The 14,658-nt window shown below is 42.9% G+C and overlaps 1 protein-coding gene across 7 annotated transcripts in view; it reads right to left on the bottom strand.

Annotated features, from left to right (window-relative positions):
- gdpd4a (glycerophosphodiester phosphodiesterase domain containing 4a) overlaps window positions 1-14,110 on the bottom strand; it is a 69,336-nt gene extending 55,226 nt beyond the window's left edge. For 3 of the 7 annotated variants that reach the window (XM_068032775.1, XM_068032774.1, XM_068032772.1), the window contains exon 1: window positions 13,925-14,110. In XM_068032775.1, the coding sequence (XP_067888876.1) occupies window positions 13,925-14,095 (171 nt within the window). In that variant the 5' untranslated portion in view covers window positions 14,096-14,110. Of the gene's footprint in view, window positions 1-12,776; window positions 12,892-13,114; window positions 13,618-13,924 lie in introns of those variants that run through there. The other 4 variants (XM_068032778.1, XM_068032777.1, XM_068032776.1 and 1 more) reach the window with 4 other exon arrangements.
- Window positions 14,111-14,658: the final 548 nt, after the last annotated feature.

The raw sequence follows: 14,658 nt of genomic DNA on the forward strand, positions 1-14,658 counted from the left end.
AAGTTGTTAAACTGAGGCCCCATCTGCCCTCTCAGCTGGATGTTAACGACTCATTCTATTTTGAAAAAAGACAGGGAGGTTCTCCCCGGTGTCCTGGCCAATATTTATCCCTCCACCAACATCACAGAAACAGATTATCTGGTCCTTCTCACATTGCTGTTTGTGGGATCTTGCTGTGCACAAATTGGCTGCTGCGTTTCCTACATTACAACAGTGACTATGCTTCAAAAGTACTTAAGTAAAAGCAAAATACTGCGGATGCTGGAAATCTGAGGGGCGGCACAGTGGCGCAGTGGTTAGCACCGCAGCCTCACAGCTCAGCGACCCGGGTTCAATTCTGGGTACTGCCTGTGTGGAGTTTGCGAGTTCTCCCTGTGTCTGCGTGGGTTTCCTCCGGGTGCTCCGGTTTCCTCCCACATGCCAAAGACTTGCTGGTTGATAGGTTAATTGGCCATTATAAATTGCCCCTAGTATAGGTAGGTGGTAGGGAAATATAGGGACAGGTGGGGATGTGGTAGGAATATGAAATTAGTGTAGGATTAGTATAAATGGGTGGTTGATGGTCGGCACAGACTCGGTGGACCGAAGGGCCTGTTTCAGTGCTGTATCTCTAAAAAAAAAAATGCTGGAACCACTCAGCAGGTCTGGCAGCATCTGTGGAAAGAGAAGCAGAGTTAACGTTTCTGGTAAGTGACCCTTCATCGGAACTGACAAATATTAGAAAAGTCACAGGTTATAAGCAAGTGAGGTGGGGGTGGGGCAAGAGATAACAAAGGAGAAGGTGCAGATTGGACAAGGTCACATAGCTGACCAAAAGGTCATGGAGCAAAGGCAAATAATATGTTAATGGTGTGTTGAAAGACAAAGCATTAGTACAGATAGGGTGTTAATAGACTGAAAATTGAACAGCAACAAGTACAAACATGAAAAAAAACAGTGGGTAAGCAAACTGAACAAACTAAGATGAAATGAAATAAATGCCAAAATGCAAAAAAGAAAAAAAGAAGAAAAAAGAAAAAACAACTAAAAATGAAAGTAAAATGGGGGCTGTCATGCTCTGAAATTGTTGAACTCAATGTTCAGTCCGGCAGGCTGTAGTGTGCCTAATCGGTAAATGAGATGCTGTTCCTCGATCTTGCGTTGATGTTCACTGGAACACTGCAGCAATCCCAGGACAGAGATGTCAGCATGAGAGCAGGGGGGAGTGTTGAAATGGCAAGCAACCGGAAGCTCAGGGTCCTGCTTGCGGACTGAGCGGAGATGTTCCGCAAAGCGGTCACCAAAGTCTGCGCTTGGTCTCCCCAATGTAGAGGAGACCACACTGTGAGCAGCGAATACAGTATACTACATTGAAAGAAGTACAAGTAAATCGCTGCTACACCTGAAAGGAGTGTTCGGGGCCTGGGATAGTGAGGAGAGAGGAGGTAAATGGGCAGGTATTACACCTCCTGCGATTGCAGGGGAAGGTGCCATGGGACGGGGACAAGGTGGTGGGGGTAATGGAGGAGTGGACCAGGGTGTCGCGGAGGGAACAATCCCTTCGGAATGCTGACAGGGGAAGGGAGGGGAAGATGCGTTTGGTAGTGGCATCACGCTGGAGGTGGCGGAAATGGCGGAGGCCTCCATTACCCCCATTAACATATTGTTTGCCTTTGCTCCATGACCTTTTGGTCAGCTATGTGGCCTTGTCCAATCTGCACCTTCTCCTTTGTTATCTCTTGCCCCTCCCCCACCTCACTTGCTTATAACCTGTGACATTTTTAATATTTGCTAGTTCTGAAGAAGGGTCACTGACCTGAAACGTTAACTCTGCTTCTCTTTCCACAGATGCTGCCAGACCTGCCGAGTGGTTCCAGCATTTGTTGTTTTTATTTCAAAAGTACTTAATTGGCTGTAATGTGCTTTGAGATGTCCTGAGGTCGGGAAAGGTGCCACATCAATGCAAATCTTTCCTTTTTTTGTCTTTTTTCAAAATGTTAATTTATTTTATTGTTACCCAGAGAGTGGTGAGAATGGGGAACTCATTACCATAAGGCGTATTTGAGGGGATTAGCATAGAGGCATTTAAAATGAAGCTAGATAAACACATCGGGCAGAAAAGAGTTATGCCTCTAGGGTGAGATGAAGTAATTAGATTGGGAGGAGGCTCATGTGGAGCATAAACACCAGCATAGACCTGTTATACTGATTAGCCTGTTTCTGTGCTATAAATTCTATGTAATTTAATGTAATCTCTATTCAGATACTAAATGACCCGCAGTACAATTTATCTAGCACATCATGTACTATTTAAGGACACAGGGCATAGGTCCAATTGCTTTCTGCAAAAGCAGTTTATTAAAAATGCAGAAGAACGAGGTGCATTTTCTAGAGTGGATGCAATATTTCTCACTACCGGAAATGTCAATTTGCCAACCTCATTCTCCTGACCAACACTGACTTGGATAAATATTAAACTAATCTCTTCAAATCAGCTATTGAACATAAATATAAAACTGCAAACTTCCAAATCAAGCGGGAAAACCAGTTTGGGGGTGATGTGCCCTGGTGAGGGTCACTTGCAGGTCACATAGAGTCATTTACAGCACAGAAGGAGGCCATTCAGCCCATCGAGTCTATGCCGGCTCTCTGTTTGGTAACAGCTTCCATTTATACAATGCCTTTAACTTCCCAAAACTAGAGTGAAAACTGGGCACTGAGAAGTGATGGCTCAAGGATTAAGGGAGTCATTGAAGGCAAAGTCTGGACTCAACATTTAATTTTCATTTAGGATAGGGGTCAGCGATCTTAATTAGTGCATTCCAAATCAGAACAACTCACTGCAAAAAAATGTTTTTCCTCATGCCACCATTGATTGTTTTTGCCAGTCATTTTAAATCTGGTTTAAATCTGGTTCTCGATCCTTCTGCCAATGGGAACAGTTTCTCCCTATCTACTCTGTCCAGACCTCTCATGATTTTGAACACCTCTATCAAATCTCCTCTCAAACTCCTCTTCTCTACGGAGAAGAGCCCCAGGTTTGCCAATCTATTGTTGAAAATTACTATTGAATCTGCTTCCATTGTCCTTTCAGGCAGCACATTGCAGATCACAACAACTGACTGGGTAAAAACCTACCTTTCAAAGACCATGTCTGGAAATTTATCCATTCTTCAGCTGATTATGCATCCTCATGATCCGGAAATATTGTTTTATCTTAATGTTTTATCAGCTGCAGGAAAAAATTTGGGGGGGTGGGGGTAAGATTCACCTGCCCACACACGGCGCTTGTTATACATGCGATCTCTCTACGTGCACCTTGTCTCTTAATTAAAGGCAAAATTTATCTACTCCAGGGATTTGTTTTACTGTCAACAAATGAGGCAAACATCATTAAAGGGACCGAAAAAGGGTCACTGACCCAAAACGTTAACTCTGCTTCTCTTTCCACAGATGCTGCCAGACCTGCTGAGTGGTTCCAGCATTTCTTGTTTTTATTTCAGATTTCCAGCATCCGCAGTATTTTGCTTTTATCATTAAAGGGACGACCTCAACTAAAATAAACAGAACTCTGCACAGTGACATCCACCTCTACATATCCTACTTCCCATAAACAACAATGAAACTGGAGCAAATCAGATTCAAAGACAGAATAAAACAGAGAGAGTTCCTCAATATCCAACCATTTGAATTTAAAGCTGTACTGCCTTGTTCCCTATCCTTCACTAGTCATTATGTTCCTGTTCTTTTCTACCAAAATTAAACAGAGCTACACATAAATTACAAGGGTAGCAGGGATAATCAATTATAGACCAGTGAGCCTGACGTCAGTGGTAGGGAAGCTGCTGGAGAAGATACTGAGGGATAGGATCTATTCCCATTTGGAAGAAAATGGGCTTATCAGTGATAGGCAACATGGTTTTGTGCAGGGAAGGTCATGTCTTACCAACTTAATAGAATTCTTTGAGGAAGTGACAAAGTTGATTGATGAGGGAAGAGCTGTAGATGTCATATACATGGACTTCAGTAAGGCATTTGATAAGGTTCCCCATGGTAGGTTGATGGAGAAAGTGAAGTCGCATGGGGTCCAGGGTGTACTAGCTAGATGGATAAAGAACTGGCTGGGCAACAGGAGACAGAGAGTAGCAGTGGAAGGGAGTTTCTCAAAATGGAGACGTGTGACCAGTGGTGTTCCACAGGGATCCGTGCTGGGACCACTGTTGTTTGTGATATACATAAATGATTTGGAGGAAAGTATAGGTGGTCTGATTAGCAAGTTTGCAGATGACACTAAGATTGGTGGAGTAGCAGAGAGTGAAGGAGACTGTCAGAGAATACAGCAGAATATAGATAGATTGGAGAGTTGGGCAGAGAAATGGCAGATGGAGTTCAATCCGGGCAAATGCGAGGTGATGCATTTTGGAAGATCCAATTCAAGAGTGAACTATACAATAAATGGAAAAGTCCTGGGGAAAATTGATGTCCAGAGAGATTTGGGTGTTCAGGTCCATTGTTCCCTGAAGGTGGCAACGCAGGTCAATAGAGTGGTCAAGAAGGCATACGGCATGCTTTCCTTCATCGGACGGGGTATTGAGTGCAAGAGTTGGCAGGTCATGTTACAGTTGTATAGGACTTTGGTTCGGCCACATTTGGAATACTGCGTGCAGTTCTGGTCGCCACATTACCAAAAGGATGTGGATGCTTTGGAGAGGGTGCAGAGGAGGTTCACCAGGATGTTGCCTGGTATGGAGGGCGCTAGCTATGAAGAGAGGTTGAGTAGATTAGGATTATTTTCATTAGAAAGACGGAGGTTGAGGGGGGACCTGATTGAGGTGTACAAAATCATGAGAGGTATAGACAGGTTGGATAGCAAGAAGCTTTTTCCCAGAGTGGGGGATTCAATTACTAGGGGTCATGAGTTCAAAGTGAGAGGGGAAAAGTTTAGGGGGAATATGCGTGGAAAGTTCTTTACGCAGAGGGTAGTGGGTACCTGGAACGCGTTGCCAGCGGAGGTGGTAGACGCGGGCACGATAGCATCTTTTAAGATGTATCTAGAGAGATACATGCATGGGCAGGAAGCAAAGAGATACAGACCCTTAGAAAATAGGCGACATGTTTAGATAGAGGATCTGGATCGGCGCAGGCTTGGAGGGCCGAAGGGCCTGTTCCTGTGCTGTAATTTTCTTTGTTCTTTGTTCTACAATGGGGTAAGAGATCCCTAAGCCGAATCAGTCCATCTTGTTCTTGTGCTCCACTCAAGCAATGCTCCTAATTAAACATGTTCACTCTTTTATCTCTCAGCTATCTATAACTGTAATTTACAGGCTGAAACCTAATTGAGGCATTCAGGTATGGCAGATGAAATTCAACACAGCAAAGTGAAAGGTGATGTATTTTGGTAGGAAGAATGAGGAGAGGCCATACATACTATACAACATTGGTGTCACACAAGTGCCAGGCAATGACCATCTCAAACAAGAGAATCAATATACACCTCCCCTTGACATTCAATGGCATTAGCATTGCTGAATCTCCACAATCAACCTCATGGGGGTCACCATAGACCAGAAACTTAACTGGAAAAGACACATAAATACTTTGGCTACAAGAGCAAGTCAGAGGTTGGGTATTCTGGCAGTAACTCACCTCCTGACTCCCCAAAACGTGTCCACCATCTACAAGGCACAAGTCAGGAGTGTGATGAAATACTCTCCACTTGCCCAGATGAGTACAGCTCCAACACCACTCAAGAAACTCAACACCATCCAGAACAAAGCTGCCCTTTTGATCAGCAACCCATCCACCACCTTAAACATTCACTCCCTCTACCACCGGCGCACCATGGCAGCAGTGTGTATCATCTATAAGATGCACTGCAGCAACCTGCCAAGGCTCCTTCAACAGAACCCTCTAAACCCGTGACCTTTTACACCTAAAAGGCAGATGTATGGGAACACTGCCACCAACAAGTTCTTTGGCAGGAAGAATAGAAAAGCATAATATTATTTAAATGAAGAGAGACTGCAGAATGTTGTGGTACAGAGGGACCTTGGTGTCCTTGTACATGAATCACAAAAAGTCAACATGCAGGTCCAGCAAATTAGGAAGGCAAATGGAATGTTGGCCTTTATTGAGTATAAAAGTAGAGAAGACTTGCTACAACTGTACAAGGCATTCGTGAGACCGCACCTAGAGAATTGCGTACAGTTTTGGTCACCTTATTTAAGGAGGGACATACTTGCATTGGAAGCAGTTCCGAGAAGGTTCATTAGGCTGATTCCTGGGATGAAGGGTTTGTCTTATGAGGAAAGGTTGAGCAAGTTAGGCCTACACTCATTGGAGTTTAGAAGAATGAGAGGTGATCTTATTGAAACATATAAGATTCTGAGGGGGCTTGACAGCATAGATGCTGAAAGGGTGTTTCTCCTCATGGGGAAACTAGAACTAGGGGGCACAGTTTTAAATTAAAGGGTCTTTCATTTATGACAAAGAGGAGGAGAAATATCTTCTCTCAGAGGGTCATTAACCTTTGGAATTCTCTTCCCCAACGAGCAGTGGAGACTGGGTCATTTGATATATTCAAGGCTGAGTTAGACAGATTTTTGATTGGCAAGGGAGTCAAGGATTATGGGGGGAGGGGGTGGGGATGCGGGGTAGGTAAATGGAGTTAAGGCCAAAATTAGATCAGCCATGATCTTATTGAATGGCCTACTACTGCTCTAATTTCTTATGTTCTTATGTTCTTATTATCACTTTATATAAACTACAACTTTATAAATAGTCATTTGGTAGTACAGAACTTGAGTATTGCTGAAAATAGAGACAGGTTGTCAAAGCTTTTTGTCTTGTACTCGTCAGGACAATCCGCAAGAATATCAATGTTAGGGAAAACAATGCCTTTATACTCTATGAGAAGAGAGTGCTGATTGGTTGGCAAGTGAACTCTGATTAGTAGAAGTGTGCCATGGAGAATGCACCAGTTTACGGTGACTGACAGTTAACTGCCAAGCTTTGTTTGAAATTTAAACAAGGCAGCTTGACTCTGATTGGTCAAGGCATTGCCTTGAGGAATGAACCAGTGAATAGTTGTCACTTATTTTGTTCAGCTGAAACAGGCACAATGTTTGTACATATTCTTTCTTTCTGTAAAGTACAGGGTCCTATTTATTAATATCGGTAGCTTCCAGTACATGCAAATGTGCCACACTGTGAGCCCTACTGACAATCTTAAATTGGTTGTCAGCGTAACTTTTAGCACACTGAGGATTATTTAGCAAATGTTGTCAAATTGCGTAATCACATCTAATGTTGGACACTGCACGTATTGAAAGCTGATATTAATACATAGGCCCCAGTTCTTTGCTGACAGAAAGAACGTGTACAAACATTGCGCCTGTTTCAGCTGAACAAAATAAGTGACAGCCATTCATTGGTTCATTCCTCAGGCCAATGCCTTGACCAATCAGAGTCAAGCTGCCTGGTTTAAATTTAAAACAAAGCTTGGCAGTTAACTGTCAGTCACTGTAAACTGGTGCATTCTCCATGGCAACGCCTCTACCAATCAATGTTCACTTGCCAACCAATCAGCACTCTCTTCTCATACAGTATAAAGGCGTTGTTTTCCCTGACATTGGTTATTCTTGCGGATTGTCCTGATGAGTGCAAGATGAAAAGCTTCAATGACATGTCTCTATTTTCAGCAATACTTGATAGTCAAACAAAGCTCTTAAAAAAACTAAAATAAAATAAAGAGATCAGACAGCCACCACATGAAGAAGAACAGGAGAGTCCTCCTCAGCCTTTTAGAACAGGAGAGTCCTCCTCAGCCTTTTAGAACAGGAGAGTCCTCCTCAGCCTTTTAGCCAATGTTTATCCCTCAATCAATTTCACTAAAATAGACTATTTCCTCATTGCAGTTTGTGAGATCTTGTGTGCAAGTTTGTGGCTGCATTTTCCTGCATTACCACAGTGACTACACTTCAAAAGTATTTCATTGACTGCTAAAGCTTTGGAAGTTCTGAGGAAGTTTTATATAAATGTAAGCTCTTTCAATCTTCTACAGTGAATAAAAGATTATGGAATTTGAGACTGGGCAAAAAGTAAACTCAGCGGTGACACTAAGAACCCACAACAAAAGTATCATTTGAAATATTCCAGCACTTATAGTCAAATTAATCTCAAAAATAAAATAATTTTAAAAGCAAACAAAAATCCATGCATTTAAATGATGTCAACAACCAGATACTGGAAGGAAGAAAGTTTTTTCTAAGGCTAAAAGAGACACGAGCAATTTCAATCTCCTTGTAATTCTCAATCCAGTGCGGAAATTAACATTATGACATTGACGACACTTCAGTTCAGTTCAGCCATGAACTTATTGAATGGCGGAGCAGGCTCGAAGGGCCGAGTGGCCTACTCCTGCTCCTAATTCGCATGCTCGTTGACTGTAAAGCGCTTTGGGAGATCCTGAGGTTGTGAAAGGTGCTATAGAAATGCAAGTTCTTTCTTAGATGCATTTGCAGAAATTTTCTGCTTCTATCACGAACAATATATTTCAGGACAGAAAGAGAAAAGGTCATTCAGTCCATATAGCTGACTCCATCAGAGCCTGTTCCATCTCCCTTTTATGAAGAAAGGTCAAATACCAAAAAAATGGTCTATTAAGCCCAATTCAAACTTTGAACCTCATTTTCTAAATATGTAGATGACACCAAATTGGGGAGCATAGTCAATACTGATGGCAACAAGTTATAAGACGACATTAATAAACTTGCAGAATGGTTATATAATTGGCAAATGAATCTCAACACAGATAAGTGCGAGGTATTACATTTTGGGAAGCAAAATAAGGAGGTTGGACATTACTTAGAAAAGAAGGATGTAAATGGAGTAGAGGAGCAAAGGGATCTGGGAGTACTAATACACAATTCACTAAAAATATCGACACAAGTTTCATTTATTTAGAGATACAGCACTGAAATAGGCCCTTTGGCCCACCGAGTCTATGCCAACCATTAACCACCCATTTATACTAATCCTACACTAATTCCATGTTCCTACCAGATCCCCACCTTCCCCTACCACCTACCTACACTAGGCACAATTTACAACAGCCAATTTACCTATCAACCTGCAAGTCTTTGGCTGTGGGAGGAAACCAGAGCACCTGGCGAAAACCCACGCGGTCACAGGGAGAACTTGCAAACTCCACACAGGCAGTACCTAGAATTGAACCCGGGTCGCTGGAGCTGTGAAGCTGCGGTGCTAACCACTGCGCCACAGTGCCACCCAAAGTTAATAAGACCATAAAAAAGCAAACCATGCACTGGGGTTTATTTCTAAAGGGATAGAATTGAAAAGTAGAGAGGTTATGTTAAACTTGTATTGAACCCTGGTTAGACCATATTTGCAGTACTGTGAATCGTTCTGATTGCCATATTATGAACAGGATATAGACACTGGAGAGGGTGCAAAAAAAGAAATTGGCAAGGATGATACCAGAAATGTGAGGTTGTACCTATTAGGAGCGGATAAACAGGCTGGATCTCTTTTCTCTTGAAACGAGAAGACTGGGGGTGATCTAATAGAGGTGTTTAAAGGGTATGGCAGGTTTTGATAGAGTAGACACAGAGAATATTCCTCTTGTAGGGAAGAGCAAAACTAGAGGCCATTAACATTAAATAGTCACAAAGAAATTAAATAGGGAATTCAAAAGATACTTCTTTACCAAGAGAGTAGTGAGAATGTGGAACTTGCTACCACAGGGAGTGGTTGAGGTGAATAGTACAGGTACATTTCAGCAGAAGCTAGGTAAGCATATGAGGGAATCGAGGGATTATGCTGATAGAGTTAGATGAGGAAGGATGAGAGGAGATCAAGTGAAGTATAAAAGCCAGCATTGAGTAGCTGGGCCGAATGGCCTGTTTCTGTGCTGTGTATTCTGTGCAATTCTATGCAGTATTCTACCTCTTCTAACTTAGCATCCCACTGCATTTTGAAAATCCTTCATGTCTGCATTATCCTGTCTGGCAAATTATTATTAACGTTTACACTGGGAACGGTACTGTTGTGCATTAGTAATCTAGAGTAGAGGAAGCTTTACACTGCACCCAGCCAATGACACTCGATGCTGATAAATTTAAAAAAGAAAACTATTTTTTTAAAAGGACAGTCCATCGATTAAAGGAACGTAATTATCCATGGATTCCACATTAGTTTAGTTATACAGCACTGAAACAGGCCCTTCGGCCCACCAAGTCTGTGCTGACCATCAGCCACCCATTTATACTAATCCTACACTAATTCCATATTCCTACCACATCTCCACCTGTCCCTATATTCCCCTACCACCTACCTATACTAGGGGCAATTTATAATGGCCAATTTACCTATCAACCTGCAAGTCTTTTGGCTGTGGGAGGAAACCAGAGTACCCAGAGAAAACCCACGCAGACACAGGGAGAACTTACAAACTCCACACAGGCAGTACCCAGAATTGAACCCGGGTTGCTGGAGCTTTGAGGCTGCGTTGCTAACCATTGCGCCACTGTGCCGCCCCAATTACACAATTTACACAATTGTTCTGTAGCTTCTGATACATGTTGGAACCAGGGATAGGCACCAACATGTTACACCAAAGACATTTGACAAAATTATTGACTCAGCCACTGACATGGGGGCAATTAATCTGTGTATAAAGTCAATCTAATGCCATCAAAACACAGTCTGATTTAAAACACATTTCTCCCTACTTAGTGAGTACCTGGCATTGTTCTTGCTTGCACAAGTAGTCAATGACTGCCCACACACTTGATGTAGCAATGTGGAGCATCAGTCGACATCTTAGCAGTCAGATTTCTTTTCTATGTGAAATCCCTGCTTGCTTTAGTGCACAATGTTTCTGGTTAGAGTGAATTCCTGAGTGAACCAGTGCACAGTCCGAGATACGAAGATTTGCAAAGTCAACCACTCCTACACTTAATCTATAAATGACAATTCCAATCCCAATCCCAATCCCAATCCCAATCCCAATCTACAATTTCTCAGCAAAACTACCAGAATTTATATCTGGATCAAACCTTCCACCAGTCACTTTCTGGATCTTAAAGGGACCGTGTTTTCATTTAGAAACAAGTAAACTTCTCTATATCTGTGTTCCAAACACACGATGCAATGAAACTCACTGTTGCAATACAATGACATAATTTTAAATTATCGCGCTGGGAGATAGGTTTTGATGGTTTTACATCATAAAATTGCCAGGTTCTGATTGCCATTTTAATCCATTTCCTAGTGAGCATGAGCCTGTGTAATAAAAATTGCATTAAAAAACATAATCTTACACTAATTGACATCTCTTGCTTGGAGAGGTCACAATGACTAGTGTGGGAAATGGAGAAATGTCACTGTTCGAGGTGTAGTGAAAAATATCCTCTCAACAACACATTGCTGGATAGAGAGAGTGTTTTGCTCTGCATGCAAAAGCTCTTCAAATTTAATGAGTGCTGTTGATTGTCGGAAAATAGGAACATTAGGAGGAGGCCACTCGGCCCTTCGAGCCTGCTTCCCCATTCAGTTAGATCAGGGCTGAAATGCACCTCAATTCCATTCACCTGACCTCGCTCCATATCCCTCAATAGCCTTACCCAACGAATATCTACTGATCTCAGTCTCCAATGTTCTGATTAACCCCAACAGCCTGTTGGGGGAGAAAACTCTACCTTTCCACTGTCTGTGAAAAATGCTCCAATCTTCTGATTCTGTCCCCTCGATCTTGGTTTCCCCTCCCCCCCCCCCCCCCCCCCCTTCCCCCCACCTGAGGTTTTCTGGTAACTGCCCTATCAAATCCTTTTAACATTTTAAACACCTCGATCAGATCATTCTTCACAGTTCCCCACAGTTACCAGCACTCTGTAATAAGCAAGATGGCATTACAGTCCCACATTTAAAGCAGTTTTATTTTTGGATCAGTTGGCACCGGTGATACCAGCTTGCAGCACACGTCTCTCACCCATAGTCTTCTGGATTTCACCAAGATTGACTGGTTCTCCCAGTGGCAGATCAGAGAGGGGCAGTACCTGCACACAAACTCTTTGAAAGGATCCAGTGACTCTGATATCCCATTAAACTCAACATAAAATAAACATTAGTTGATCTCTTTCTTCAAACTTGCATTTATCTAGCGCCTTTAAAGTAGTAAACATCCCAAGGTGCTGTCAAAAATTACCATTGAGACACAAAAGACAATATTAGGACAGATGCTGCTTGCTGAAAGAGGTAGGTCATAAAGGAGGAAAGAGAGGGAGAGAGCAGGGAGGGAATTCCAGAGCTCAGCTGGAGTCAGCCACTGCGCCGACCAATAATATCATTCCACAAACATCATTAAAAAACAAACAATTATCTGGCCATTAACACATTGCTGTTTGTGGGAGCTTGCTGTGCACAAATGAGCTGCCCTTCAAAAAGCACTTCATTGGCTGTAAAGCGCTCCGGGACGTTCGGAGGTGGTGAAAGGCGCTATGAAAATGCTGGTCTCTCCCTCCTTTGACTAAGATTCCGCTTAATCGCATCATTCCATTCCAGCTAACCTGCAGTTAAATACTTAATTTTAAATCGCCACCGCAATTCCAGTCTCTCTGCAAAAATCCAAACGCTGTTCCTGAGCGGGGTTGGCAGCGGCTCTCCTTGTGATCTCCTGGTGTTGCCGGAGTCTTATTTAGGCTTTTCTGTTTAATTTGGGAGATCAGACTGCGGAAGAGCGCTGCAACAAAGCTTCCCAAAAATCAGTAAAAAATCACCTGCTGTTATAGAGAGAGGAGGAGAACCTGCCAGGGGATAGATGGCCCTTCAATCTGTAGGTTTATGCTGGTAAATTGAGAACCGTCTTATAGTTTCAGTGCAAGAATCTGTAAATGAAAATTTTCAGAGCACTTGCAAACTGGGGGAATAAACGCAAATGGAAAATAAATGTGTTAAGAACACAACTTTGTCAGATATCTGCACCAGACGCACATTGTATCTCACTGGTCTGTTTCCTCACCATATGTGGAAGAACACAGACTTCCTCAATGAATACTCTGAGTTATTACTGTTTCACTAAATGTTCTGACAATTCAGAAAATAAAATCTCACTTACTGTCCTTTCAAAAGCGTCAAAGTTATTGCATCCAAGTTCCTCCAACAGTGTGTCGTCACGGAGAAATAATTGTACACAAACGCTTAACTTTCTGCTCAGAAATTAATGAACCTCTTTACAGAACCCAGACTGAAACACAAAACAGCGGGCAGCAGGATTTTGGAGCTGTTCAAAAGCAGAAGGAAATCAGAGAGAAATAAACGGCGTCAATTTCACTCTCCTGAAACTGACCCAACTCTTGGCAAATGTCAGAGCGGAGAATGAGCGGGGAGTTGGTGTATTCAGCACGAACTCGCTGTCAAATGGAAATGAAAGTTAGAGAGATGGCGGGGGGGGGGTGGGGGGGGGGAGGAGAGAGAGAGAAAGCAGGGACAGAGAGGGACAGATAGAGGGGGAGGGACAGAGAAGATGTAAGAGGAAGTAAGAGAGGAGGGTGAAGAGATAGGAGGGGAAAGAAAGGGAGGAGGAAGAGATTGAGAGAGGGTGAGAAAGAAAGGGGGAGGGAGGAGGAAGAGATTGAGAGAAAGAGGGAGAGAAAGGGAGGGGGAGAGAGAGGGAGGGTTGAGAGGTAGGGAGGGGGAGAGAAAAAGAGGGAGGGGAGAGAAATAGAGGGAGCAAGGGGGAGAGAAGAGGGGGGAAGAGAGAGAGGAGGGGAAAGAGAGGGAGAGAGAAAGAGGAGGGAGAGGGAAAGAAAGGAAGGAGAGAGAGGGGGAAGAGAGAGGAGGAAGACAGAGTGAGAAAGGAGAGGGGGAGAGAAATAAAAGGTGAGGAAGAGAGAGAGAGGGAGGAAGAGAAAGGGAGAGCACTTACCCAATAAATACAGTCAAGCCTGTTGGCTCCAGTGCAATGATCAAATTCTTGTTGTAACAGAACACTCTCTCTGGCTGCTCTCACCAACACATTGCTATTGTTACAGGAACAGTGTACTGAGTCTGATGCTAATCCCATTCCAGTATCAACTGAGTTCTGATGAAAAGTCATCGACCTGAAACGTTAACTCTGTTTGTCTCTCTCTCTCTCCACAGAGACTGCCCATCCTGCTGAAAGTTTCCAGCATTTTCTCTTTTTCATTTCAGATTTCCAGTGTCCATGACTATATTGCCTCTTTTCCAGTACGAATTGTGCCCTCTATTTCCAATAAAACATATTAAGAAACAAAAACTTAAAACAAAACACCAGGGTTCTACTCCTCCGCTTGTAGTTTGTTGAGATAGAGTGTGATTAAAGTGTGAAGACAGTTTCTGATCACACTGGCTCATTCTCTGGAATGCACTGTTTAACTGTTCGCCTGCTGACAAAGACTCCCAGTTATCTTTTGCAAAGGCAACAGGTCAACTAATCATCACCAAAAGGGTTAATTCCCACTGACTACCCAGGCTAAGCTAAGCCAACTCAACAGCAACACAAGTGAATGTGTTGCATCTTTTACACAACACTGCCTCTTGTGATCAGACATCCATATGAAAGGTTTTATTTCAAATTAATTCTCAAGCAAGGTCAGCATTTATTGCTCATCACCAGTTACTGTGTGGCTAGTACAACTC

Source organism: Heterodontus francisci, chromosome 6 (assembly GCF_036365525.1).
Source record: "Heterodontus francisci isolate sHetFra1 chromosome 6, sHetFra1.hap1, whole genome shotgun sequence".
NCBI classification, from domain to species: Eukaryota; Metazoa; Chordata; class Chondrichthyes; order Heterodontiformes; family Heterodontidae; genus Heterodontus; species Heterodontus francisci.